This window comes from Hyaena hyaena, unplaced genomic scaffold (genome assembly GCF_003009895.1).
Source record: "Hyaena hyaena isolate Hyena2069 unplaced genomic scaffold, ASM300989v1 scaffold_277, whole genome shotgun sequence".
Classification (NCBI taxonomy): domain Eukaryota; kingdom Metazoa; phylum Chordata; class Mammalia; order Carnivora; family Hyaenidae; genus Hyaena; species Hyaena hyaena.
This window is the reverse complement of record NW_024080905.1, coordinates 1337506-1365302: the sequence shown is the minus strand read 5'-3', so window position 1 is coordinate 1365302 and position 27797 is coordinate 1337506. Positions and strand designations below refer to the sequence as shown.

General features: G+C 42.1%; 1 protein-coding gene across 4 annotated transcripts in view; it reads right to left on the bottom strand.

Annotated features, from left to right (window-relative positions):
* TRDMT1 (tRNA aspartic acid methyltransferase 1) overlaps positions 1–27458 on the bottom strand; it is a 75291-nt gene extending 47833 nt beyond the window's left edge. For 2 of the 4 annotated variants that reach the window (XM_039245878.1, XM_039245881.1), the window contains exon 1: positions 12241–12526. In XM_039245878.1, the coding sequence (XP_039101809.1) occupies positions 12241–12472 (232 nt within the window). In that variant the 5' untranslated portion in view covers positions 12473–12526. Of the gene's footprint in view, positions 1–11754; positions 11918–12240; positions 12527–27395 lie in introns of those variants that run through there. The other 2 variants (XM_039245883.1, XM_039245880.1) reach the window with 2 other exon arrangements.
* Between the last annotated feature and the right edge of the window lie 339 nt (positions 27459–27797).

Here is a 27797-nt window from a genome sequence, read left to right as displayed (position 1 = left end):
ATTCATGGATAACAGTAAAAGCAACTATTGGTCCACATAAGATAATGGTATTTATCGTATTTTTAAAAATCTCAACTACATTCTACCTACTTTGCAAAAATGAGAGACAGGTGTTTTTGCTTTTAGGCAGGGTGAGAGCCGATTGGCACTATTTCTGAAAGGCACGTTTTGGGGAATATCACTGGGTAGTCTTCCACAGGCAAAGCAAAAGGCCAAAAGAAATCCTAAAAACGCTCTAGACACCAACAAATACCAAATTCTACATGCAACTTTAATCTCCCTGTTCTATGGTAATAATCCTTCTGTAATTACTTGCAGATTTGCTGTCATATATCAACCTCTTCTTTTCAACTTTCCATACAAAGAGGTACTATTTCTTGATGTGCATAAAAGGATAAAAAAAAAAAAACCTTGAACTTCATAATTTTCACTATAGCTCACTTTAACATATGGTTAAAATTCTACATTTAGTTAAAACCAACTTATTCCCAATACACTTGACTACTTTGAGAAAATTTCACATTTTATCATGTAGCACAAAAACAATCTCTATTAAAATGTCACATGTAGTCATGAAAACCCTTCATGATTCTACTTATTTGGCCACACACACACACACACACACACACACACACTGGCTTATCTCCTACATAATACCTATTAACATCCTTCAAAACACTATCCACGGACCACACTTTGAGAAATGCTGACTTACCTCATTTCCCCAAAGAAAAATGACCTTTGTGATTTAGACTTAATACCTAAATTTACACTTATCACAGTACAGTAATATCTACTTCCACTTATGCATATTTCATAGCAAACATGACCCTAGTACATTTATTCACTTGCTCATTCATTCAACAAATAGGTATAAGCAATGTTCCAGACAAAGGCTATCTTCTTATGGAACTTACATCCTTGTGGGATGGGGGAAGACAAATGATAAACAAATAAGTATATAATATGTCTAACAATGAAAAGTACTATGGGAAAAGAACAAAATGAGTAAGCCAGATAGTGTAGGACAAGGGATTGATTCTGTTTTTATATAGGTTGGTTAGAGAATGTCTCAATAGCAAAAAGCTGAAGGAAATGAAGGAGCAGGCAAATAGATATTGAGAAGAACTTTCTAGAACAGAGATGGGAGCATGCTTGTTTTGTAAGGGGAACAGCAAGGAGACTGGTATTATGGACTGAATTTTGTGTCCCTCCCTTCAAATTCCTATGTTGAAAGTCTATCTCCCGATGTGCTATTATTATGAGATGGGCCCTTGGGAAGTAATGAGAATGAGATGAAGTCATGAAGGGGGAGTCCTCGTGAAGAGGGTAAGTGCCCTTTAACAGTCATGAGAGTTCACCTCCTCCCTCTGCCCTCAGCCATGTCAAGATACCAGGTAAAGTCGGCACTCTGAAACCTGGAACAGGGCTCTCACCAGAATTCAACCACACTGGCCACCCTGATCTTGAACTTCCCAGCCTCCAGAACTAGGAGAAATAAATTCTGTGGTTCCAGTCTATGGGACTCCGTGACGGTGGCACAACTTACTGAGACAGCCAGCCTGGAATAAGAAAGCAAGGGGAGAGCACTGGAAATGTGCTCAGAGAGGGAAAACGGCTGGCTCTAGACCGAGGAGGACTGAAGCTTTCACTGAGTGATAAGGAGAAACCTCCTAAAAGTTTTAATCAGAGGAATGACTTATCTAATACTTTCTAAAGGATCACACTGACACCGTGTTGAAAACGAACTAGAGGAGACAGAGCAGAATCAAGGATGCTAGTTAAAAGGCTGTTGCAATGATCTTGCGTCCAACTTTCCTAAAAAAGAACCCAAGGCGAAGCAAGGCAGCAGATGCTCTTTCTGGGAGGGAAAACCCCAAAGTAGCCAGAGCAGGGTCCAGTGAGGCAGGGAAGGAGGGAAAGCAAACAAAAGGCAGGGTGTCACTAAACTGGCCACAGCCCGACAAGCAAATGCAGCCAGCTGCTCTCTCGTGAAGGACTGGGAGGGCAGGCTGTACGGACCGCCACTCCCCACAGCTGCAGGGGGAGGCATGTACCGAAGGCGACAGGAGCCCAGCAGTGACGGCGCTATTTGGTCCAAAGCAACACTTCCACATCCCCACGTGTATCTGAGCAGGGAAGGCTGGTGGGGGGAGGAAGACAGAGGAGGCACCTGCTGACTCCTCCACCATGTCTCTTCCTGATGAGAAGTCATCTCATGAGGCCTTACAGGAAAACACGCCTGTGACTCTCCCCTACTCCCACACTGCTACTATGGTCACAACACTTCTGACCCTAGATGGATGTCCACAATTCACTTTGATACTAACCAGACTTAGCAAAGACCCCTTACGTTACGAGCTCAGATCCACAAGACTGCCCCAAAGTCAGACACCAATTGCGAGTAGTAGGTCTCCAGGTTACCTACGACTCTGTCCCACCTGGCTACAAGTCAAAGGCGGCCCCCTTCTTTGGGTCCCATCATTTGCTAGAACCGCTCACAGAACCCACAGCGATACTTAGGTCTGACAGGATCACACTGACACTATCATAAAGGATGTGACAAAGGATACAGATGAACAGACAGAGGAAGAGATCCACAGGGCAATGTCTGGAAGAGCCCTGAGCACAGCTTCTGTCTCCATGGAGCTGGGGGTGCACCATCCTTATGGCACGTGGAGGTGTTCCCCCACCCAGAGGCTCTCTGAAGCCTATACTTGTAGGATTTTTATGGAGGCATCATCACGTACACATGATCTACGATCAACTTGCTCTCCAGCCCCTCTCCTTCCCAGAGGATGGGAGTGAAGCTGGACATTCCACTCTCATTACCCTCGGTTGCCTAGTGACCAGCCTCCATCCTGACGCTCTCCAGGAGCAGATCAAGAGCTGCCTCATTAGAACAAAAGAAACTTCTACCACCTAGAAAATTCCAAGGGCCTTAGGAGCTCTGTGTCAGGAACCAGGATCAAAGGCCACATACGAGAACAAAAGATACTCCTAGTGCTCTTATCACTCAGGAAATTATAAGGGTTTTGGGAGCTCTGTGCCAGGAACTGGGGGCAGAGACCAATATATGGATACTTTCTATTGTTGCAGAGGCCTGACTCTTCCCCTCCTCTCCACTTCGGGCTGTGTTATGAGACCCCTCCAGGAAGCTCGTGGAGCCACACTGCAGTCGGGACACTGGGGGTGGGCTAAGCATTCTGGCCCCATTACGGGACGAGGCAGCAGCAGCAGAGTTGGGGAACGACACTGACTAAGCAGCAGGGGCCAGGGGGCAGGCGGGGCCCAGGGGTTCTGGGGTGGCACCCAAATTACGGCTGATGAAACTTAAAAACGAATCCAGAGGTTATGGACGAGGGGGTAAAGGTGAGGCCAGAGAGGAAGGACAGAGGTATCAACAGAGTTTGAAGGGAGAGCCAGTGGCACTGGCCGAGGTGAGTAACGGAGAAGAAATGACAACGGCCACGGCTCGGGGTGGGAGGGTGCGGCGGGCTGCCGGAGCCAGAAGCTCTGAAGGCCCGCGGAGAACAGGAGCTCAGTTTTGGTCCCTTTAGGAAAAAAAACAGAGATAATGGGAACACTACCAAATGTGGCCTTAGCGGAAAACCGCAGAGAAGCTTACTGCAGAGCGGGTCAGCATTGTCGACCTCGTCAAAGGTCAGGCACACGCGTCCCCACGCGTCGCCCTGGCACTTCTCACTCACTGGGCCTGGCGCCTTCGCCCACAGCACCACCAGTGCCCTCCTGCTGCCCAGAAGGCACTTCCCAAGGCATGCTCTAGGGAACGTTATTTCACAGGACGCTAGTAAGTGTGATCCCTGACCCTACTTCAAAAGACAAGAGTGTTTCTTGCTCTCTCTCTCTCTCTCACACACACACACACACACACACACACACACACACACACACACACACGGGAAGTGCGGGTTTCAACCACACAGCACCTTCCTGGCAGGGCTTCTCAGCACTCTTGGTAAATTCATGTGTCCTAAGACTGTCGTGGACCAATATCGTATGAAGAATTTCCTGAACTTATTCAACCCTCAAGGCAAACTGATTAATACCTCTCAGAAGACTATGACATAGGATTCCAGCCAGGAAATGGCAACTAAGCCAAGAACACATTTTAGTCCTTATTTTACTTGGTTTTTAATACCAAATCACTCCTTGGAATCCTCTCCTCCCTTCATTTTCGTGGCGCAGTGTTCTTTCAGTTCTCCTTCTTGCTCTCTAATTCTTCCTGCTCAGTTTCCCTCTGTGACTACATCTTCTCTACCCGGCCACACAAAGTCACTGCCCCTCAGTGTGGCAGCTCGGAGGTCCTCTTCCCTACACTCAGCACATACACAGAAACAAATCTTTATATCTGGTCCCATCTATCCCTCGGGCCAAAAGAGACAAGCATGTACCATTTCCTGGAGTCGTACGGACAACTCAAACTCTGCAAGTCCCAAATGGGAACCTATTCTTTCTCCCCAACCTTGACTTACAACAGTCCCCTCCGATAAATTACCCAAGTCATAACCTAGGAACCTAACACTCAAATAACTATCAGGTTTTGCTGATGCTTAGATCCTGCATAACCCAAGTCATCTTCTCCATTTATTGGCTCTGCCTAAATTCATGATCTCTGGACAATCATCTCCTAACTGGTCACCATGCTTCTATACTCCACTTCCTACCACTACCACATTATGGTCACACAGTAAAATTTCTAGAACGTAACTGATAGTTCCATTAACATAACTTTTGTTTGCTAAACAGACTTAGGAAATAAAAACCCAAGCATCTTATCAGGTTGTATGGCATTTCATGATTTGGTACCTCATAAAAATCTATCTTCTTATAGCATTTATGTTACAATAATGTTTTAATATTTGTATGTCTCCAGGTAGACCATGCTATTTCATGTCTGTGTGTCTGTACAGAATATTCCTTCTGTCTAATATAACTTTATCTTTTTTGACCTCTTGACTACCTGAAAACCTCTATCATCTTCCAAAATCCTGCTTAGAAACAATATCCTAACAAAACTGAACAGCAAAGCACCACTTATAAAAAAGAATATACCAATCACAAAACAAGTATATGAAAATGTTCAACTTCCTAAGGAGAATCAGCAATATTACATATTATATATTATATACTAGGAACTATATCACCTCTACATATAAGCTTCATCAAGTCCTCCTACCAAACCTGTTAGGTTAGTTATTACCCTGATTTTACAATGAGGTCATCCAATACAATTAAGTAGGGAAAGCTGGTTACAAAACAGCGTGGGAAAAAGAAAAGGAGCTAAGATTTATCCAGTACCTACAGTGTACTTCCGACATCAACTGTTTCATTTAGCATTATTCATAATACCATACTATGAGGAAGTATTACGGCATCCGTCTCACAGAGCACCCAGGCTCAGAAAGTCAAACGGCTTTCCAGTACTCACACAGCTCGAACTCGGCAGTTCTGCCTGACTCCTAAATAATGGCATTAATTTGATCACTCAGAGAAATACATGGAGTAGTTCCAAAAACACTGAAGAGGAAGCCAGGAAAATGCACAAAAGGAGATCCAGGTTAGGAAACCTATTCCCTCGTGGATAAGACGCTTTCCAGAGAATCAAGAGAACAAAATAAAACTTTCTACTCTCTTCATTGCCCTTCTCTTTTACCTCTTTCTACATATTCATTCCATATCATCTTCTATGGCTATAAATAATTCTTTCACTGGTCTAGTCCTGCATAATTCAAATCTAGTCTGAAAGCTCTCTGACAACTTCAAATACTTTAATAATCAGTTTCTTCTAAAGGCCCTTTTTTAACAACATGTAATAACTTTCTATAACTTTAGTAATTTTGGTAATAGCTGCCCCTATTTACTGAGCACTTACCCCATTCTAAGCACTAGTGACATGCTTTATTTTTATCAATGTATAATTTTCATACTTCACTGGGGTAGTACTATAATTGTCCCCATTTCATAGAAAAGAAAACCGAGGCACAGAAAGTTTAGTTTCTGTCCACAGCCACAAAGCTAGGAAGTTCCGAGGCCTTCTGACAACAGAACTGGGTCCCCTTACCTAGCAGATGAAACGGCCTCTCCCGGAAACTGTCCCATGTAAACACTGTCTGATGCTGCTATCTCACAGTGCCAAAAATATGATGATTGAAGACCAAGCTGCTGTAAAACAAACCATCGTATTTCAAATTATGCAACGTTACCAAATGACTGTCAGGGACCGGTTAAGTACCAAACATTAAAAGACTGAGATGGCATTTGAAAAATAGAAAAATGGTGACAGCTGAAGGATTCCTAAAAGCACCTGGGATGTGAGGTGTGTGTGTGTTCTTGCTCCTGATGTTGCTTCCGTGGGAGCAGTTTCTGTTCCCTGTAAACTCCTCCCCCGTCCGATCCCTCTCCTACTTCCACGGGAAGGACGAGTGACCTCTCTCATGGGCCTTCTTGCTCGGCTCTTCCAGTCCTACTCTTGGGAATAAGCGACCGACCCACAGGCGACATGTGTTCTGCTTGCTTCCCCAACTGGGTCCCAAAGGTGTGCGGCCTAATCGTCTCGCCGAGTATTAGCTGACCCATCTAGCCCCCTCACTAAGCTACATCCTCCAACGCAGACTTCATTCGGAATAAAAATCACACAGACTTGTATTTCCTGTCAGCCTTACTCTTCTGTTTTATTTCTCTCTTAGTTCAGAATTACGAAGAAGGGTACTATTTATTGAGCCCCTGAAAGCCCCAATGGATACAGGTCATAATACAAATTAAACTGGTCACCTACACAGTAGGACAGGATAAATGATCTGATCTGTAGAAAACACTAATAAATACTCTGTGGTGAAGAAATTGTTCACTTTCATCACATAAAAGATAGATATTTCTATCATCCCATGAAGTTAGGGTTTTCCTCGCTTGAGTACACAAAATTCATCCTACATATTTCACCTTTGTATTTCAAGTTCGGAAAAAATGATCTGATAGCTCCTGTAGATAACAGAGAACAAATGATACGTATTTTCAAATGGGATACATTTTTACCTCAGTTCACTTTAAATCTGGCAGCAAGTCATATAAGAATAACTCTGGGAAAACAGGCATTAAGAGGACATTTTTACAATCCCAAAGAAAATTAAAAAAAAAAAAAGAATTAAGTAGTTCATATTCTAGCCCCTTACAGCTGCTGTCCCAGAAACGGCCCCAGGTGACATTCAGATCTACATTTAGTAGTAACAAACTTGCCCGATGCAGTTTTAAGCACACCTACTTTCAAAGTGGCTTGGGAGAGTCCTAAACTGGCATATAAGTCATTGAGAAATGAAGATAAAAGAAATTTAGAAAATAACTTAAGAGTGACAAATGGCTTAACATTTTAACAGAAAATATTAAGGCTGAGTAACTCCAAATAAATATGATTAAATATTATATAACAAAAACTCAAAAGCAACACCTTTAGAAATTATTTGGTCAAGCAGGCCTTTTTTACTTTTAAGGATGTCTCAGTGGCTGACTACACACACACACACACACACACTCACACACACACACACACACACACACCAGTAATCCGCTAAAGGTTTCCTTTATTCACCACTCTAAACCACATTTTACTTTTTCCCTGATACCACATGTAGATATTGTGAACTTCCAAATGTCCTTCAATATATTTTTTTTTTTCTGCTTATGTTAGCTGGAGAATAGATTATGTGGTTTGTAACAAAGGGTTCTGTATTATACAAAAATTTGGGCTAAACAAACTGTGCTTTTATCAACATAATGGTAGAATGATTACCTACTCAATAATAAACTCAACATCAACCACAGACACCCTGTCACAAGTGTAATACTGTTCTAGAAGCTGTACAAGAACAAAAAGAAACACCGGGAGATATGGACTACATAAATACATGGACATGCTGATAAAAACTACAGTTAAATGAAACTCAGAAGATAAAGGAGCATCCACACAGTGACTGCAACAATATAAAAGCATATTGCATTTACTTCTGAAGATGAAAATTTTAACTGAGGTATTAAAACATCTATTGGTTTTCAGACAAACCTACCATCCTGCTTATGCAGTTAAATTTATCTTTTAAAATTCAGTTAGGTAGAAGCAAATATCTGCAAATCATATAATTCATAAAGGATTAATATCCAGGATATATAAAGAACTCCTACAACAGAATAGAAAAACCCAATTCCAAAATGGGCAAAAGGCTTAAACAGACATTTCTCCAAAGAAGATACACAGATGACCAGTAAACACATGGACACTTAACTTCTTTAGCTCTTAGAAAAATACAAATCAACACCAGAATGGGATATCACTTCACACCCTTTAGGAAAACTATTACAAAAAAAAAAAATTGGAATAAGAAATCATTTTGATAGATGGAGAAATTGGAATCCCTACCCACCCCCCCAACACACATCACTAGTGTGAATATAAAATTGTGCAGCCACTGTGGAAGAGGTTGGCGGTTCTTCAGAAAGTTAAACACAGAATTATCATTTGCTCCAGCAATGCCGCTCCTACGTATATATTCAAAAGAACTGAAAGCAGGGAATCAAACAGGTTTAAACCAGCATCCATAGCAGTGTTAGTCACAACAGCCAACAGGTGGAAACAACCAAGACCATCAACAGAGGCAGAAACCAAATGTGGCATGTGCATATAATGGGGAATTTTTCGGCCATAAAAAGGGATGAAGCACTTCTGTATTACAACATGGATGAACCCTAAAGACATACTAAGTGGAATAAATCAGACACAAAAAGACAAATACAGTATGACTCCACTTATAGGAGTTACCTAGAATAGACAAATTAGTAGTCTGGAAAGGATGGTGTTGATGTTTCCAGAACACTGTGAATGTAGTTAATGCCACTGAAGTGTACTCTTAAAAATGGTTATGTTATGTATACTTTACCACAATAAAAAAAATTAATCATAAACCTTATCTAGAAATCTGTCAAAATTTAAGTTATTATTCCTCTTGTACTGCTAGATTCAAGCAGCAGATCTAAACATAAAAATGGTAGCTCAGCATGGTTAAGAGGTCAGATGGAGAATCCTGGGTTACAATACTGGCCTTGCCACTAACTACCTTATTAAAATAATTAACACAGAGCCAGACACCTAAAAGGTCCCGAATAAATACTGCAGTTAGTGCTCGTTACCTTTTTGGTCTTTCTTATTATATAAAATCCACATGGAAAAACAGCAATGCATTTTACTACAAAAAAAATGTTAAATGTTGGTACATCAAACAAATGAACACTGGAATACAAATATGTGGGGAAAATACTGGCATCAGGTATGATTAAGAGTCAATACTCCCCATAGGTAGGCCTGAAACCAAAAGATGTGAGTGCGTCCGGGTGGAGAGGCAGCGGGAAGGTGACCCTGGATCACAGGGTCACCCAAGGAAGGCTGCTGTGAAAGGGCCACATAGGAACTGAGACATGAGACATGAAATGCAGCTGCGGTGGTAAAGTTTGGGACTGGAGCGCTCAGAACAGAGACCACAGCAAAAACAAAGGCCAGAACACTGACGGACCCTGGAGGGTTTAAGGAGCCCAGGGAAGGCCCAGTGAGTCTGGACATACGAAGGAGGGGGACAGTGCCAGACGAGGTGGAAGAGGCAGACAGAAGCCAGATCTCCAAAGCAGAGGACGGAGAGGGGACTGTGATTCTAACCTCGAAGGGAAGCCATTTAAGCAGGGAAGTGACATGATCCGGTTTACGGAGCAAAAGACCATTCTCTTCTGTGGAGAAAGGGTGGGGCAGGAAAGCAAAGTAGAAACAGGCGAGCAATTGAGAAACTATTTTAATAAAGTTTAGGATGGTAGCAGTGGTAACAGAAATATGTGTACAAATTCAGGTTGCCCTGGCTAACAGGAGAGAATATACTTAACTAAATATTTGAATATTCGGAATATTCTTTAACCAAAAAAAAAGTTAAAATTATACGATTTCCCTATCAAATTAGCAAAGGTTCAAAGAAAGGATAATGCAAATCCTCATGAATACATAGCTCAGGAAGGCACTCAACTTGCGGTATTATCTATCAAAAGCCTTAAAAGAGAGTCTCATAATTTTTTACTTAGTAAGTGGCACACAGTTTCTTATTGTTAAACGAAGTAATTTGACTTTTAGAAAACACAGTTAAAGAGGAAATTAGGATTTATGATCAAAGATGTAACTGTAGCACATTTATACTTGCAAAAAATTAGGGGTAACCCAATATCAAACCCTTAAGGAGTGGCTGAGTTACAGTTTATGATAAAGAAAAAAACAAGCTTTAAAATTATGGTCATTAGGGGTTTTCAAGATAAGGGAAAATATGCTGACATTATAAAATCTTACAAAATTAACTAAGAGAACAAATAGTTCTAGAATGTTCTCTGTTTTGAAAGTTCATTCATTCATTTTAAATGATCTGTATACCCAACATGGGGCTAGAACTCAACTCTGAGATCAAAAGTCCCGTGCTCTTCCGAGCCAGCCAAGCACCCCTAGAATTTTCCTTTGTTTTCATGCTGGTAAATTTTGAAAAGAGAAGTGAATGCAGAGAGCCAGCAAATAATTGGTAAGTAATAAAAATTTAATAATCACTGACCTAGTCTACAACCAAAACTCAATACATATGCTCAGAAAACGTATCATTTTCAACTCATTATATATTATTGTCTGTATCTTACAGTAGTAGTCTTTTCTTGCCCTCGGAAGTAAAAAAAAGGAAGCAGGCAAGTTTCAGTTATGTGGTTGCCTTAGTAATTTAAGAATAAACATGCATGCTCGAAGTCTATTTGCCACGCTGTATCTTCAGCGCCTCGACAATGCCTGGAAATATTTTTGAGCGAACATCACCAAAAAGAAACTTCTCAGCTCCAACTTATCACTGAAGAAATTTAAAACCTCAAAATGGAAGAGATACAGAAAAGGAAGAATGGTACTCATAATTTATAGCCCTTTGCGTGGCTACCGTGTACCAGGCACCATTGAACATTTCACCCGCCTTATCGCTCATCCTCATCATAAGCCTTCCCTGAAAATAGATTACTTTTCACATTTGAAAACCAGGAAACGCGTTCAAAAATGTGAAGGACCTAGCCCAAGGTCACAACTAAGTTTCAACTCCGCTCTCCTGGCGCCTACATGCATCTAGACAAGGCGTGCTGTTTCTTGTCAAAGGTCGGAATTGAGCACGTTCTGCCTCGACGCCTTCTCTCCACAGTGTGCTTGGGCTTCCCTAACTTTGACCTTTAACTGTAGCTCTCGCTTCGAACACAGACCCCCTCACCGGCCAGGCCCCCAGCGACCTCCCCTCCCCCGCCACGACTTCCTCGAAGGCGAAGCAGCAGGTAGGTGTCCACGCCTCCAGGCGGCAGCCACACTGGGGACCCGCACGACGTAGGGGTCCCCTCTGGCCACCTCGCCGGGACCATTTTAGTTTGATTTTTCTAGCCTGGCCTCGCCGAACAGGACTCACAAGCCGAGTCCACAGAGGCGCGCGGCCCGCCCTTTGGTCCACCCTGGGGTGGGGGCGGGGGGGGAGGGAGTCTCCGCCCGCAGCGCGGGGCGGGGACGGCGCGCCAGGGCGGTTTCCAGGGCAACCGGGCGCCCCCGTCCAGTCTCCGCCCCCCGCGTCTCGCCGCTTGGCCCCTCCCCCGCACCCAGGCGGCGAGCCGGCGGCAGGGCGAACGTAGGGAGAGGCGGGGTGTGCTCCTCACCTCTCAGCGCCTGGTGCATGCCCCCAATGCCGCTGTACAGCTCCAGGACCCGCAGGGGCTCCATCCCCACGCCGCGGCCGCCGCCTGCGAGCTAGGCCTGCCGGTTCCCCTTCCCGTGCTTCCTCCGCCCGCGCTGCCCCCTCGCCGCTGGTTCCGCGGCTTTTCGGTTCCCCCCGCCCTTATGGCCGCTCCCTCTCCAAGAGCTTCCAGCAGCGCGGGGCCCCGGGGGTGACAGGGGTCAGCGGGGGGGACAACGGGCACGGAACAGTACGGCCTCCCGAGGGACTAGCAGCCTGATTAACGCCCCGTCTTCCTTCTAAAATGCATTCAGGGACCTTGGAAGGAAAAACTAAGCCGGAGCTCAGGAGAGGAGCGAAATCTACCATTGCCTCGAAGTGAATTAACCCAGGTTAGAATCCAGAAAAAGTCATTTTCCAGGCTCGCTGCTTTCCTGTCCCTCGGAAGCCTTAAGGGTGCAAACCTCACCAACAGTGGTTTTGAGCACGCGCCAGGTTTTGCAGCTGTTCCGGGGTGACGGAGTGAACTCGGCCTCCTCCCGCGAGCGGGTCCCAGAGTCACAAGCACAGGATTCACAGCCACGCAGCAGAGAGAGCCCCCTGTGCGTGCAGGACGGGGAACGCTTGCTCTCGTTGCTGGTGGGGTCATCGTACTTCAACGGGGCAAAGAGCCTGAACAGAGGATCTGCTGCTGATATCATGTAGAAGTGCTAGGGCCTTGCTTCTCCACGATGCTCCAGGGATCACGTCGTCAGAAGCTGGATCACAAAATTAAACGTGGCCATATGCAAGGGAGGAAATGATCTCATGGTGTGGTGTCATATTGTTCCCATTACCGCCACGCGTTCGCTTTTGTTAGGCAAAATTGGGGAGAACTACTTGTAATAAGTCAAACACTGATTTGTTAGAAACTCCGCAAGTGCCCTACTGTAACGGTATAAACAAGAGTATGACTGCCCTATCTGAAATATGCAACTTCTCCTTGTTGATGTTTCCTATGAAACATTTTCATGGTAGATGTGTATTGGCCTTTAAAGGCTTTGTTTTTGTTGGTCACTTCTTTCAGATAGTAAGGGTAGCAGAAAGATAGAGAACAGAATCTTAGCTCTGGCATTGCCAGTAACTGTGACTTTGCACTGAGCTGGGTTTCCCCATCTGCAAAATAAAAGGGAAGGAAGCAGGAGAAATGGGTGCTGAGGGCCCTGAAGCTCTAAAATTCTATGCCTGAATTAGTGTTTGAAAAAGTGAGTCCCCTTTTGGCCACATGTGAATTATCTGCTCAAACTGAAATTATCTAAAAGATGTTTTAAAATCTGTAAACAAATGTACTCTTTAAAAATTTTTAACAAATATGTATTTATTTTTGAAAGAGAGAGAGAGAGTCAGAGTGTGAGTGGGGAAGGGGCAGAATGAGAGGGAGACACAGAATCAGAAGCAGGCTCCAGGCTCTGAGCTGTCAGCACAGATCCCAATGCAGGGCTCAGACTTGTGAATCATAAGATCATGACCTGACCCGAAATCAGACACGTAACAGACTGAGCCCCCCAGGCACCCCTAAACAAATGTACTTTGAAACCAATTTAATTTACACAAATCATCTATACACAGTAATATCATGTAGAAAATGCATGAAACAAACTTTTCTAGTATTTGTTACATAATATTAGTGCAATAAATATATCAGTACATATAAAGGGAGCTATGTATGTAACAATGATTTATATACAGTCAACAACCAATATATTAAATAAACCTAGAATCTGTTTAGCATTAGTACTGTAAATCAAAATAAATATGATCAAGGATCTTACCCCATAGGGGAGAGTCAGGCCAAAACTATATGTAAGAGTTCACAGAAAATGCCAATCTCCTGAGAGAAAGGGAGCTAGACCCCCATTCCCACAGGCTTATTACAAATTGTTCACGCTGATACTTAAGGGTCTTCACAATATAGCCCCAGACTTACTTTTCTTTGTTAACTTGTTTTCTTTCCTTCTTCAGGTCTGCTGCAAACTGGAACGGTCAGCATTCGCCAAACATCCTCCGTGCCTCAGTTTCCTTGCTCACATTCCTTGCCCATGTTCTTTGTGTTGCCCAGAAATCCTAACCTTCTCCCGGATCAAGTGGATCCTTCCTTCTAGAATCCTAGGCTAGAACTCCCAACTTGTTTGGTTCCCTGATCCACACCTTGCCAGCACTCTGAAATAGAGATCCTACCTATTCCTATCATGAAACGGTTTCAGTTCTTTCCAACCCAGCTTCTACCTGATCCACCACATCCGGATACATGGTATTTCCTCTGTAAAACTTAACATGTGTGAAAATCATTTCAAGAATGAAAACGTTCTAGGGGCGCCTGGGTGGCTTAGTCGGTTAAGCGTCCGACTTTCGCTTAGGTCATGTACTCGCGGTTCGTGGGTTCGAGCCCCGCGTCGGGCTCTGTGCTGACTGCCGGCTCGGAGCCTGGAGCCTGTTTCAGTCTGTGACTCCCTCTCTCTCTGACCCTCCCCTGCTCACGCTCTCTCTCGCTCTCTCCTATAAATAAATAAATATTTAAAAAAAAAAAAAAAGAATGAAAACGTTCTCCATAATCAGAATGTGCGATCACTTCCATGGAAGCATCTATAATTGTTAGGTTCCCTCAGATTAGGTATGTGTTCGCTTCCAAGCCCTGGCACAAGTTGTGTGAGTTGGGGATGCCACAATCAGGAGTAGTTGACGAGGAGGAGAGGGTGGGCAGGTACAGAGAAAATGAGGATACATAGCGATGACTGCTTCCCAACGCGAATCATAAATGTACTTACAGGAGAAAAACACCTTTCTAATCCCAGTTTCCCATAAAGTTATCCTCAGTGACATGTCCAATAGAGCGGATATTCTAACCACAGAAACTCAGCACACTTTTTGACAATACAAATATAAAAAATCAGACTTTATGATATTCCGTATTATTTTCCCTCAAAACACACAAAATACTTGACAAAAAAAACCCCCAAAATGCTAGTTAACACCTGGCACATATGAAGCATATCAGAAATAATTAGAAAGCACAATATAGCATGAAGAGCATGTTAAAATAATAATAGCATATCTCAGGTATTTAAGAGCTCATTGTATAACTTGAAGTCTATTACGTTTTGTTCTTCCTCTCCTGCCTGTCATTTCCGTGATCATTAATATCCAACAGAACGAAATGGTCTGCCAAATGTTTAAGATACTTTTGGCAATCATCTTTGAGTTTCATGATCCAGGCCATTCTTTATTCCCCAGTGAAATGTGATGTGGATTCTTAAACAGCCTTGCTGAAGGGAGAGAATACCCCATTTATGCAAATGTGAGTGATGAATACAGTACACATTGGTTTCATGCAGAAAAAAAGAATGGTCTGTATGAATTGCATGGAAAATGAAAAAGGAGTCATATGGGATTAAATTGGCAATAAACGTCCTCAAGAGAGGAAATTGTATTCAGAAGGAACATGAATCAGAAGGGCCCCGAGAGTTTATCTCTCACCTGTAGGATCCCGCTTTTTCATGAAGGCCTTTACATCACAGTCCTGATGTGCCTGCATTGGGCCTCAGCTGTGAGCTGCTGCTAAGGGCCACAGCGTACTTCACAGGTGAGATGTCCAGAGCGAAGAGCTTGGACTAGTAGAACATCCTTCGGTATGGTCACCTAAAATCTACTCCCTTTCGATTTGCCCTCTGCACTGATTTTGAAGACCTGTCCCTCTCTGATAATGAGAGCCAAAGAGTGTTAACTAGGAATCATGGATCTGCTGCTTCCTAGCTATGCAACTTTGGGCAACTCACTTAACCTCTCTGAGCCTGAGCACACATCTCATCTCTATTTTTATGTGTAAAAATAGGACATGTGGTTGCTACGAGGGTTAAAGGAGAATGTGAAGCACTTAGCCCAATACCTAGCACAATATAATAGTATGTTTCAGCAGCAGTATCTATCTAATGACATCCCCTAAGTGACGCATTCTCGGTCCCTTCGACTGCCTCCAATGGCATGATTCTGACCCCGGGAATTGCTCCTGCTCCAGTGTGGCGATGCTGGTTTTAGGAGCCATAAGTGAACAAGGTCAGATCTGCACGCTGCTGAGCGGTGTTTATGGCCACAGACCTCTAAGGGCCTTATGGGCGTGTGGGCAGTGTCCAGGAGTAGCCTGGGCTTGGAGCAGTATGAATGAAAGGCTGCAAGTCTGCAAGCCGTAGGCATGACCGAGGGGCTGCTGAGCCTGGAAGCACAGGCAGTCAGAAAACGGACAGTGGCACACACAGTAAGAGACACACAGCCTTGCTCTGAACTCCCACAAAGACCAGGGTAGCGTGAGAGGTAGGTCTACAGGTGTGGCAATTTTAGGGGACGATGGTGAGTGACCTGAATGCACCAGATGCATGAGTTGCTGAAAGGGGAAACCTAGTAACGCCATCCAATCACTGATTGACTCTTTTATGTACCAAGCACTGAAAAAATACTTAACTAAAATGGTTTTAAACGGAAAAAATCTGTAACCCATTTCCAGCCATTACGGTGCCAATAATGAAAACAACTTAATGCCTTCTCTCCCCTGAACATAAGACTATTTCATCAATTGTATTGATCCTCCAAAGCCACACTGTCTAATAAGGTAACCGCCAGCCACATCTGCTGATTTAAGCTTAAATTAGCTTAATTAGTATTGAAAACTTAGTGCATTACTTATGCTAGGCATGCTCCAAGTACTTAATAGCCACATGTGGCTGGGGCTACAGTACTGCTCAGCCATGAGAGAACATTTCCATCATCACAGAAAGTTTCATTGGACAGAGTTGCCTGAAAGTCAGTCTCTTGAAGTCATGACCTTAACAGGTAGCCCATCAATAAATGAACAAGTGTTGAAGTGTGCAGCAAGTGCTTAATTATTGTACCATGAACACTGATTTAAAATAAGTGCCCTAAGGGGTACCTGGGTGGCTCGGTCGGTTAAGTGTTCAACTTTGGCTCAGGCCATGATCTCATGGTTCAGGGTTCAAGCCCTGTGTCAGGCTCTGTGCTGACAGCTCAGAGCCTGGAGCCTGCTTCAGATTCTGTGTCTCCTTCTCTCTCTGCCCCTCCCCCACTCACATTGTGTGTGTGTGTGTGTGTGTGTGTGTGTGTGTGTGTGTCAAAAATAAACATTAAAAATTTTAAAAATAAATAAGTGCCTTAAAACCTTAAGAGACTCTTAAATACAGAGAACAAACTGAGGGTCGATGGGGGTGAGGGGTGATGGGGGGGAGGGGGGGAGGGCAAATGGGAGATGGGCATTGAGGAGGGCACTTATTGGGATGAACACTAGGTGTTGTATGTAAGTGATGAATCACTTGGCTCCCAAAGCCAAGACTAAACTGTATACACTGTATGTTAGCTAACGTGACAATAAACCATTTAAAAATAATAAAATAAAATAAATTAAATTAAATTAACAAGTGCCCTAAAGATATAGAGGAAAAGGAACTCACACAATAGCAAACCTTGTAACCAAATACTTCTGTTTTTCCTCTGATGTCCAGTCACCGTGTTCACAAACTGTCACAAAAGAAAAGAGGCAGGAAACAACAGGTGTGTTCTTTCAATGACATGATAAACTTCCAAGAGAGAAAGAAGGAAAATGATGAACTTCACGGTGTCTTGAAGGAATAGTACTTTTCTTTATGAACTGTACTCTAGCGACTTCCAGTTGTAAATACTATCTTACACTTACCTCAGAAGAAGGAAGAGAATAAATGTTTTTTTTTAAATAGGAATCATGAGGACATGTAATTCTAGATTTTTCTGCTGAAAAGCATAGACACCATGCGGTTTGCCTTATAGCTTACCATCTCAAAGTACTCGGTCACAGATTTTTGACACTGATTTTTCAGATTATATCTGAAATCTCTAATTTAAAAATGTTTGGCAACAAAATTTAAAGATTATATTTTAGTTAAATTAAAGATCGTGGGATTCTTTATCATTAAAACTGCTCTCCTACACCCATGGAAATTTAGAGCTGGAAGAAATCTTAAGGACTATTTGCCAGTGTTTTTCCAACTATTTTTAGATGTAGAACCTTTTCTTCCCACAAAACCTAGAATCAGGGGCAGAGGGTGTATGCAGAAACACACACATGTACACAGCTGTTGTGTTGCTGACGCACGGGGTAGGGGGCCCAGGAGAACTCCAGATCACCTCCCCAACCCCCACCCACCCCTGCGGCTGCCTCTATGTGACCCATGGGACACTGATTTCATGCTGTTTTCATTTGACAAAAGCAGACACGGGGATCCAGAAAGTTGAGGTCACTTGCCCAAGCCCACAGTTCGGTGGACAAGGGGAATACGATACTTGGGTTTCCTTCAGAGATCTTTCCAGGGCTGGCTATAGCACAACTTAGTACAGAAGATACTTAGTAGGCTCAGCTGTGCTTGGCCTGCTGGGCCTCCACCCCAGAAGGAAACCCAAGAGTCCAAACTAAAGCAGCCCTGATACCCAGAATACATTGCTTCCTGGAGAACAGGCTGGCCTGAGTAATGAAGGCAACTTTTGAGATCCATGAAGGTAACCTTAACTGATAGGGCAATACATTTTGTAAACAAAGGTTAATTCTGCTTCACAAAAGAGAGATAACCTCAAAGACTCATTACTAACATTTATAATAGATTCTTGGCCCTGTTCTTCCTACAAAGACACCTTGATGCAGTGCAAGGAACATGATCCTTAGAATAAATGAGTCAATATGAATCCTGCCTCTAATACTTTCCTCATTTACGAAATAAGGGTAATATTTGCTAGCAAGGTATCATGTGTATCTAATCAATAATTAATCATCATATATAAAAAGAGATAGAGAGAGAGAAACTCAGTAATGTGCCTGGAACAATAAATATCTGCTTCCTTCCTTATCTGAACAACTTTGTCATAATGTAAGATACAATCCATTCTTTTCTAACAATTACATACAGAGAACTGTTTTCCTGGTATGCTTTCAAAAAGGGTATATTGCCAAGATACTAATATGCATTGTCTCTAACTAGATGTCTTTCCTTATTGTTTTCTATGATAACCTTCGTTATTTCAGGCAAGAAAACAAGACTCATGATGGGAACAGAGGAGATCAAAGTGAAAGAGAGCTATTATTACTTTGCTCCTTTTCTCTGCTAATTCGCCAAACATTCAGAACTGTTTGAGGTAACCAAATCCCCCTAACCAGATCCAGCCAGGCCAGCAAGAGGAAGTCATGCACACACACCCACACACACCCACACACCCCACATACACACATGCTCCATAAAACCCCTTGTTCTTCTTCATAGCCTTTTTTAAAAATTGCTACCGTTGTCAGTACCAACAAATTAAAATCTAGAAAACATCATATAAAAGGATTTTTTACCTTACCCTTGCCAGCCAGGTACTAGTTTAGATCACTTAGGATCGTTATCACACGATCCAGCGGTGATAAAAATAACCAAAATGTAATCACATTATCACTAGGTCTATTCACTCCATAAGAAATAAACAAACAAAAAAAACCCAAAAAAAACCCCAACCTTGGATTTACTTAAAACTGTTAAAACTGACCTTACAGCCTTTCAAAGTCACTTCAGTAAACCTTACACAAGTTACCGCTTACCCCAAACTTTCTACTCACTGGGAATGTCCCAGAAGTCATTAACCCTTCTGTTATAGGTTACACTGACTCCTGAAGATAAAGATTGAGTGTTTCATTTCCATCTAAGGTAATTACTGCAAAGTTAAAATATAGTACAAATCTCAAAGGGATTTGTTCTATGTTTAGTCATTCAGAGAATACAGAATGACCAAAATAGACTATATTTTAGTGGATGGCAAAGTATGCTTTAATAATAGGATAGATCAATCATAAACATTCACATAGGCCTGTAAGTTTCAAAGAACTTTATGAATGTTTAAAATGCTCATAAATCCATCCAGACCCTATCAGTTTTCTTTTTGAATAGTCAGGGTTTTTTTTTTTCTTTTACAAAAAAATCAAAAGGAGAAAACTTCATGTGATTTGCCGAACGTCCCATAAATCAATATTCTCCAGATGAACAGATTTATTTACAAATCACCAAAGCACCCCCTTTTTTTTTTAAAGAAGAGAAATCAGAAGATAGAATCAATGTTTTTAAAAATCTGGACGATAACAAAGGATAAATGAAAGAAGAAAGCTGGTATATATTGTGAGGAGGGAAAAAAATCACATTAGGAGTTAAAAATCATTCTGGTTAGGAAAAAATGTCAGGAATCTGCAAGGCCCATCTTTTTTTACTCCTTTCACTTTACGCCTCAATCCTAGAATAGGGTGGGAAGAGAATGAAACCAAGAGCAGTGTTTATACACCCTGTAGAGCTCACAGTTTGAAAACCCCAAAACTTCAGATCTATCCTATTACCTGTTTCCTATAGAGGTGAGACATTATTATTTGGAGAACAAATTTTTGGTGATCACCCAAAGTGAAAGAGACCTAATAAGCATACATCAGAAATGCCCAGAGTACTGAAGGCCCAGTCCAACTATAGAAGAACCATTCTACCTCTTTTTGCACTAGTAATAAAATATTTACGTCCATCACACATCGTCTGGAAAACAGGAAAACATATGAAAAAAGAAAATTTTTAAAAAACCACAAGAGATAACTATGGCCCACATTTTAGGATTTCTCTCTAGTCTTTGCACTAATTATATTTTACTAAAATCATAATCTTACTGCATTTGTGTTTCATACCCTGGTTTTTTTCCATCTAACACCGTATCATGACCAGTTCTGCCTTTCAATCAAAGAGATGTATCATTTTTCACGTTCTCTTTATTTTTTCCTGAATTTTCTAAAAAATGCATGCTAATTTGGAGGGATAAAGCAAATCACAAAAGTAAAAGGAGGAAAAAGACACACTCTTCTAAAAAAAAATAAAACCTTGATTTCATCCTTACTCCTAAAAAACAACCACTTTTAAACTGTTCACTGCGTATCTTTCCTTCCTTGTTTCTGTAGAACGTAAACAGACACAATTTGTGTTCTAGTCTCTAGGTATTGAGCATTTAAGAGGATTCAGTTTTTTGCTACATGAACAGCGCATGAATATTCTTGCATATAAATATCCAAATGCTCTGATATTTTCATCAGCTAGAATCTAGAAGGGTGGAGGGCGGTCACTAGGTAAAAGACGTAATTATTACGTAAGTTCTTGATGCATATGGTCAAAACTCATTTCCGAAATAATTACAGAGCCCAAAGTCCCATCAGCAGTGACTGAGAACACTCCCCTCTAGCAGCCTCACCAACAAGTGACGTCATTTTAAACCTCTGTCAATCTTGTAGGCCAAAAATTTGGGTGCCATTTTGATTTTCCCTTTTTTTTGGTTAACATCGAGGATGAATTATCACATTTTTATGGGACATCTGTAATTTTTTTCTTTTGTCAGTTGCCATATTTGACCTTTTGCTCCTGGGATAACAGGATTTTTTTATGGACTTACCACAATTTTATTTTTGTTGTTATAAAGCCATCGGCCACGTGTGTTGTAAAAAACACTTCCCCGTTCATCAGTTTCCATTGAATTTGGATTACAATATTTTATGACACAAAAGTATTAAATTTTCTGCACATATACATAGTTTTCCTTTGTGACTTATCCTATGTCTCTATATGTTCTTCTCTTCCTTAGGTTTCTTTTTTTTTTTTTAATGTATTTTGATATGGGGTGCAAGGAGAGGTTTTAAACCCAACTTTCCCACAAATATTGAGTTTTCCCTTCCCCAGTGGTTTATAATACTTCTTTCACACACTATATCCTAAGTTCGTATCATTCCCATGGGCCCTGGTTCTTCTTGGGATGCCTCTCTGCAGAGTGGCAGAGATAGGAACCCAGGTGCTGGGGAAACACATCAGATGTTCCCGCACAACTTCTGGCATGAGGGAGTGTGATACCAGCCACAGTCTAAATCCTTTCAGCTTCACAGGGGGAACTTTTTAGAGTCACAAGTTCATCTTAAGACTTCCAATTTATTTTTATTGTATTTTTTTAAGTAAACTCTATGTCCAAGGTGGAGCTTGAACTCATGACTCCCATGATCAAGAGTTGCGTGCTCTACTGATGGAGCTAGCCGGGTGCCCCTTGATGCTTCCAATTTAATAAAAACCTTTTTAAACCTTGCTAACATACATGTACGCACAGACACACGAGCGCGCACACACACACACACACACACCCTTTGCTTTGTTGAATGTACTGCTCCTCTCAGCTCACCATCTTTGCACAGACTTTGATACACCATGCAGTGAGTTGCCACACTAAATCCTGTTTAAATTACAGTGTCACACACGGGACACATGGGTGGCTCAGTCAGTTAAGCTGGTGACTCGGTTTCAGCTCAGGTCATGATCTCATGGTTTCATGAGTTTGAGGCCCACATTGGGCTCCAAGCTGACAGGGCAGAGTCTGCTTGGGATTCTCTGTCTCCCTCTCTCTCTGTCTCTCCCCCATGCACACTATCTCTGACTCTCTCAAAATAAATAAACAAGCTTAAAAAAATAAATTACAGTGTTGTGCAAGATTGAGAAGAATCCCTTTCCTTCTTTCTTTCTTACTTTCTTTCTTTCTTTTTTTCTTGACTCTTGCCTCCGTATTTTTTTTTTTTAATGTTTTATTTATTTCTAGGAGAGAGAGAGAGAGACAGCGTGAGCAGGGGAGGGTCAGACAGAGAGGGAGTCACAGACTGAAACAGGCTCCAGGCTCTGAGCTGGCAGTCAGCACAGAGCCCGACGCGGGGCCCGAACCCACGAACCGCGAGATCATGACCTAAGCGAAAGTCGGACGCTTAACCGACTAAGCCACCCAGGCGCCCCTTGCCTCCGTATTTTCAAATCAGCTCAAAGTCTGACAGATCCAGATATTCTTTCCAAGAACCATCATCTCCCCTGAGCACATCCCCAGCTATCTGGGAAAACAAGGAAAGGAAGACACAGGGAGTACAGGGAAGACAAAATGGGAGGAGAGAAAAGTAAAGAACACTATGGTATGAGGCACCTGGCCTTGACAATACTGTTCCCACATACTTACTAAAAAACAGTAAAATAGAAAGTATTTCAAGATTAAAAAAATAAGATATTCTCATTTTTTTCACAATTAGGAACCAAAATACAGGCCTTGCTTTATTTTTTAATTCAGATTAGTGCCAATGATTTGTTATGATGATGATGATTTATTTTTAATTATTGGCAATTTTAGTACAAAATTCTAATATTTTAGAAGTCCCGTGGGGGACGCCTGGGTGGCTGAGTCGGTTAAGCTTCTGACTATTCATCTCAGCTCGGGTCTTGATCTCAGGGCTGTGAGCTCAAGCCCTACGTTGGGCTCCACGCTAGGGGTGGAGCCTACTCAAAATAAAATAAATTAAATTTTTAAAGAAAGGAGTCCCTTGGCTGGATGTATGCATAGATGAATATTTAGTCATTATGTCAGGGTTTTGCTCCCATAACTCCACCATGCCAATCAAGCCCATTTGAAAAAATAACCAAATTAATATTAAGAATTATTAGACAAATACCTACCATACCCAATTTTCAAATTCCCAGCAAGTTCTGAAAAGTTCATATAATGTTCACAACAGCATCTGGTAACTACAAAAACCCATCAAGAAGTGAGGCTGATGTGACATTCCAAGTCCAATTCCGTATTCCTAGTGTACTAAGACACCCACACCTCTGAACTACCACAAGGCAGTCACACACATTTGGGATCTGAGTTCAGAGCTGTGTCTACCTGTCCACATGTATCCATGTGCGAACTTTCACAGAAAAACTTAGCTTGGGGGAACCTGGGTGGCTCCGTAGGCTCAGCCTCCCACTCTTGATTTCAGCTCACATCATGATCTCATAGTTTCATGAGTTCGAGCCCCACATGGGTTCTGCATCGACAGCGCTCAGCCTGCTTGAGATTCTCCTTCTTTCTCTGCCCCTCACCGCTCACACTCTGTCTCTCTCAAAATAAACAAATAAACTTAAAAACAAACAAAAAAGATAAAGAAGAAAAAATTATGCCTGCAATGCAAAAAGATAATTTAAATGCAATATATAAAATGTTTTGTTTAATTTGTCTCAAAATGAGTTTACTTAAATACAAGTGGGAATTGTATTTAACAACTGTTAAAAGTTAGTAGTTTTTTAACTTCAGCTGAACACCATTTTTAAACACATTTTAGCTCCCAAAACAATAAGAGAAGTCAGTCCAAAGGTTAATACTGTATGTCAGGAATAAGGTAACACTTTAAAAAACAAAAAGCTACCTATGAGGAAAACATTAAATATGAATATCTATTTACACTTGCGGGGCACCTGGGTGGCTTAGTCGGTTAATCGTCTGACTTTCGCTTAGGTCATGATCTCGCGGTTCGTGGGTTCAAGCCCCGCGTCGGGCTCTGTGCTGACTGCCAGCTCAGAGCCTGGAGCCTGTTTCAGTCTGTGACTCCCTGTCTCTCTGACCCTCCCCTGCTCACGCTGTCTCTCTCTCTCTCTCTCTCTCCTAGAAATAAATAAAACATTTAAAAAAAAAAAAAACACTCGCTCACATTTAAAGCCTGACTTTGGGATTACTTTGTGATCTGGACACTCAGGAGTGTCCCAATGACACTTGCATAGACAAAGCAATCTCCCTGGCAGCACCCACAATTTTTGGCTGTTGTCTGAGGAGTCAGAGTATCCCCAAAGTGATCTTCTCCCTTTTTACCTTTAATAGGAGTTAAAGCAAGTTTCAAGTAAAGTAGCAAGCCTTAGAAACCACCTTCCAAAGTGAAATACAACAGTACAATGCAAAGTTTTCAGAGGAAGGGTTCCAGAAAGAGTTACATAAAACTCTCACAACCAGCTATCTATCCATGTCAAAGGTATAAACAAGTTGGAGACTGTTGAAGAGGAAAGTTTTTAGAGAAAACTGCCAGTGTGCTGTGTGGACTGACCTTTCTCCCCGGAAGATCTCTGGGGCTGTTTGCTACTCACCTAAGGCCAAAGGCAAAGAGCTTCAGAGGACCACCCTGGGAGTTTAAAACTGTGCCCTCATTATCCTCTGAGTTCTGGTAGGTAAAGTATTTCCTTGGGACCAGATCTGAGTCATACACAGGAGAACTTGCTGTTGTAGATTCTGGGGGAGGATGAGCCCCTGTAAAGAAGTTACTTTCGCAAAAAGAAGCAAAGAGCGTACTTCTGAATTGCTCCATGGGACTGTGGAAGACCAAATACAAACCCACTTGCGCATGTCAAGGGTGCTTTGGGTGAGACAGCTCAATGATGAGAAGTCCCCACAGAAGCACCTGCTAGGAAAAGGGCCCATTCAAACACATGCCAAGTGGAGCGGTGTACTCTAGATCACCAACACTTGTCAAGAAAGAACTTGCTTTTCCCCTTCACCTCTTCTCAATGAGCCCTAACCCTAACCAGCAAGAGACCTTAGTCAGCAAGGTAGGGAAGGACAACAAGAACCACTTGAGAGAGAGAGAGAGAGAGAGAGAGAAATTCAGTACTCCCTTTTTCTTGTATCCAGCGCAATGATGCCTGGAGAGGGAAGACACAGAATTTTAAAGCAAAATTCAAATGTTGATTATCAAGTAGACAGGCAGATTATAAATCACTATGATTAATTTTCTCTGTTAGCAACAATCAGAGAATTGTTTGATTTAATAGGAGTGACCAGGAAAGTCATGGGAACTGCTTGAATATTCATGTGCAAAATGATCGGGCCATTTCATAAGCTGCCCCCTGGTCTTCTTATTTTCTCCTTCCCTTGACTATTCAGACACATTGCCCCTCTCCAAGCTATCGTCTAATAACGATAACAACACTAATAACAACCCATGTTATTGAGTGCTTACCCTTTGCCCCTCCTCTGTGCATTTTATATACATCTCTCACTTCATACACCTCTGTATTATCAACACCTCCCTTTTATATACAAAGAAACTGAGGCTTATCCATGACCTGTGAATTTACCCAGAATCTGTCCTTTTTCCCCGAAAGAAGAAGTGAAATGTAGTCCATCAGCTCAAAGGCTAAAAAATATCAGGCTTGCTTTCTTTAATAAAACATATGTGGATCTCTCTCATTTCATGAGAAAATGAAAACATTCCACTGGAAGAGAATTAGTAGAAAAGTAAACATGGCTATTTTTTGTAATCACAAAATCTGCTGACAGACACACTTATTCCAAACTATGGATGCCATTATGTCAACAGTGACAAAGCTTCCTCAACCTGGACACAAAATGCCAATGGTCCTAACAACATCTCAGCTGTGTAATGTTAGACCTTTACAAGCTGCCTTTTCATATTTTAATCTGATTTCATTCTCACAACAATCCTCTGAGTGGGGATCACGAATGCTATATTTTTGTTGAGGAAACTAAGATACACAACTTTTAAAAACTGTGATTTACTTAGCATCGAAAATGAACACATGACAGAGCAGGCAGTCAAGGAGGTAAATATCAAAGGGAAGTTGAAATATCAACCCATTTTTGTATCAGCTTCTAAACCAGTCTTGGCCAACAATACCGCTAGGAATCATTCTTGATCCTCATGTTTCTCATTTGTCAATAATCAAAACGCTTCACACATCCTCTTACATATCCTGAATCTCTGACTTCATTCTGATGAGATCACTTGTGGCAAGTAACGATGCATATGGTTTTCAGACAGAAACTGGGGCCTCAAGATGCAAATGAGTTGGCAAAGCCAATGGAACACACGAGTCTTCTAGGGTTTTACAAACCGGGGTTGAATTGATGCCCTAATATAGAAAGCTGTGCCTGCTCTCACGAGAGTTTATTCTAGAATTTCAGAACCATGCCGATATATTTCAGAGTTCCCTAGTCATCAGATTGCCCTCCTCTGAGAAAGCAAAGGTTCCTGCAAGCAATCAGTGCCCCTAATTAAATTTCAGACTTTTATTTTTTATTTTTGAATTCTAAAAGCTAAAACATTCTTTTCTATTTATTCTTCCTTTCCTCATAAACAAAGAGTCACCAGTGTTGCCACGCTCATCCTCTTCTGTGGCCACAAATACTAATAATTCACTAGCAGTTCTCAGACTTCAGCCTTCCTCAGAGTCATCTGGAAGTCTTATTTAAAAACAGATTGTTGGGCCCCTGGTCTAAAGTTCTGATTCGGTGCATCTGGGCCGGGGACTGAGAGCATTGACGACAAACACCAGGTGATGCTGATGTTGCCGGTCTGGGTACCACACTTTGAGAACCAGTGGACTAGCACTTCTGCCATGTCCCCTTAAAGGGGCCCCACGGAAAAGCCCTCGGGTGTGAAGGCTCAGGGCTCTGGAATCGCAAAAATGGTGCTCCATGCCCTCGCCTCATTCTGAAGACTCCGATCTGGAGGGAAAAGAAACGGTCGTCATGACTCATTGTCTTTTTCAAGCTTTTCCAGCCACAAAATTAAAAACAGACAAGGGCTACGTTAAAAGCAAAGTGAAAACAGCTAAATTTTGCAACTTCCAGCACAATTTCTGGGGTTAGGACAAAAGATGTACTGAGGATCCGGTGAGCTCTGTGCTGACCACACTAAAAGTTGGTGCCGCAAAGGTTACTTACCAGGCTCCCAGTTTTCTCTCCCGTAGTGAGTTCTCCCACATCGTTCCCCAAACACACTGTCGGCCTATAACTCTTTGAATTAATTCACCACTTCTGCAACTTCTCGCCTAGTTTTTAACACAGAAAAATATCAATTGCCAATAAATACTGTTGGACCATCAAGCAGTTAGTCAGTTAATCTGAAGAGAGAGGCTGCAAAGGAGTTGCCCTGAAGTTTCTTTATTTTTATAACCATCATCTCCAGACGACTCTCAGTGGAGATTTTAATTCCACTATTCATCGTGGGGGAAAATTAAGGCATTTTAGGTTACAGTGTAAAGTACTTCAGTATTCTAGTTTACTTCCCAAAAGTACCACCAGTATTTTTAATCGCATGTGTTGCATTAAGTAACAAAAAAGTAA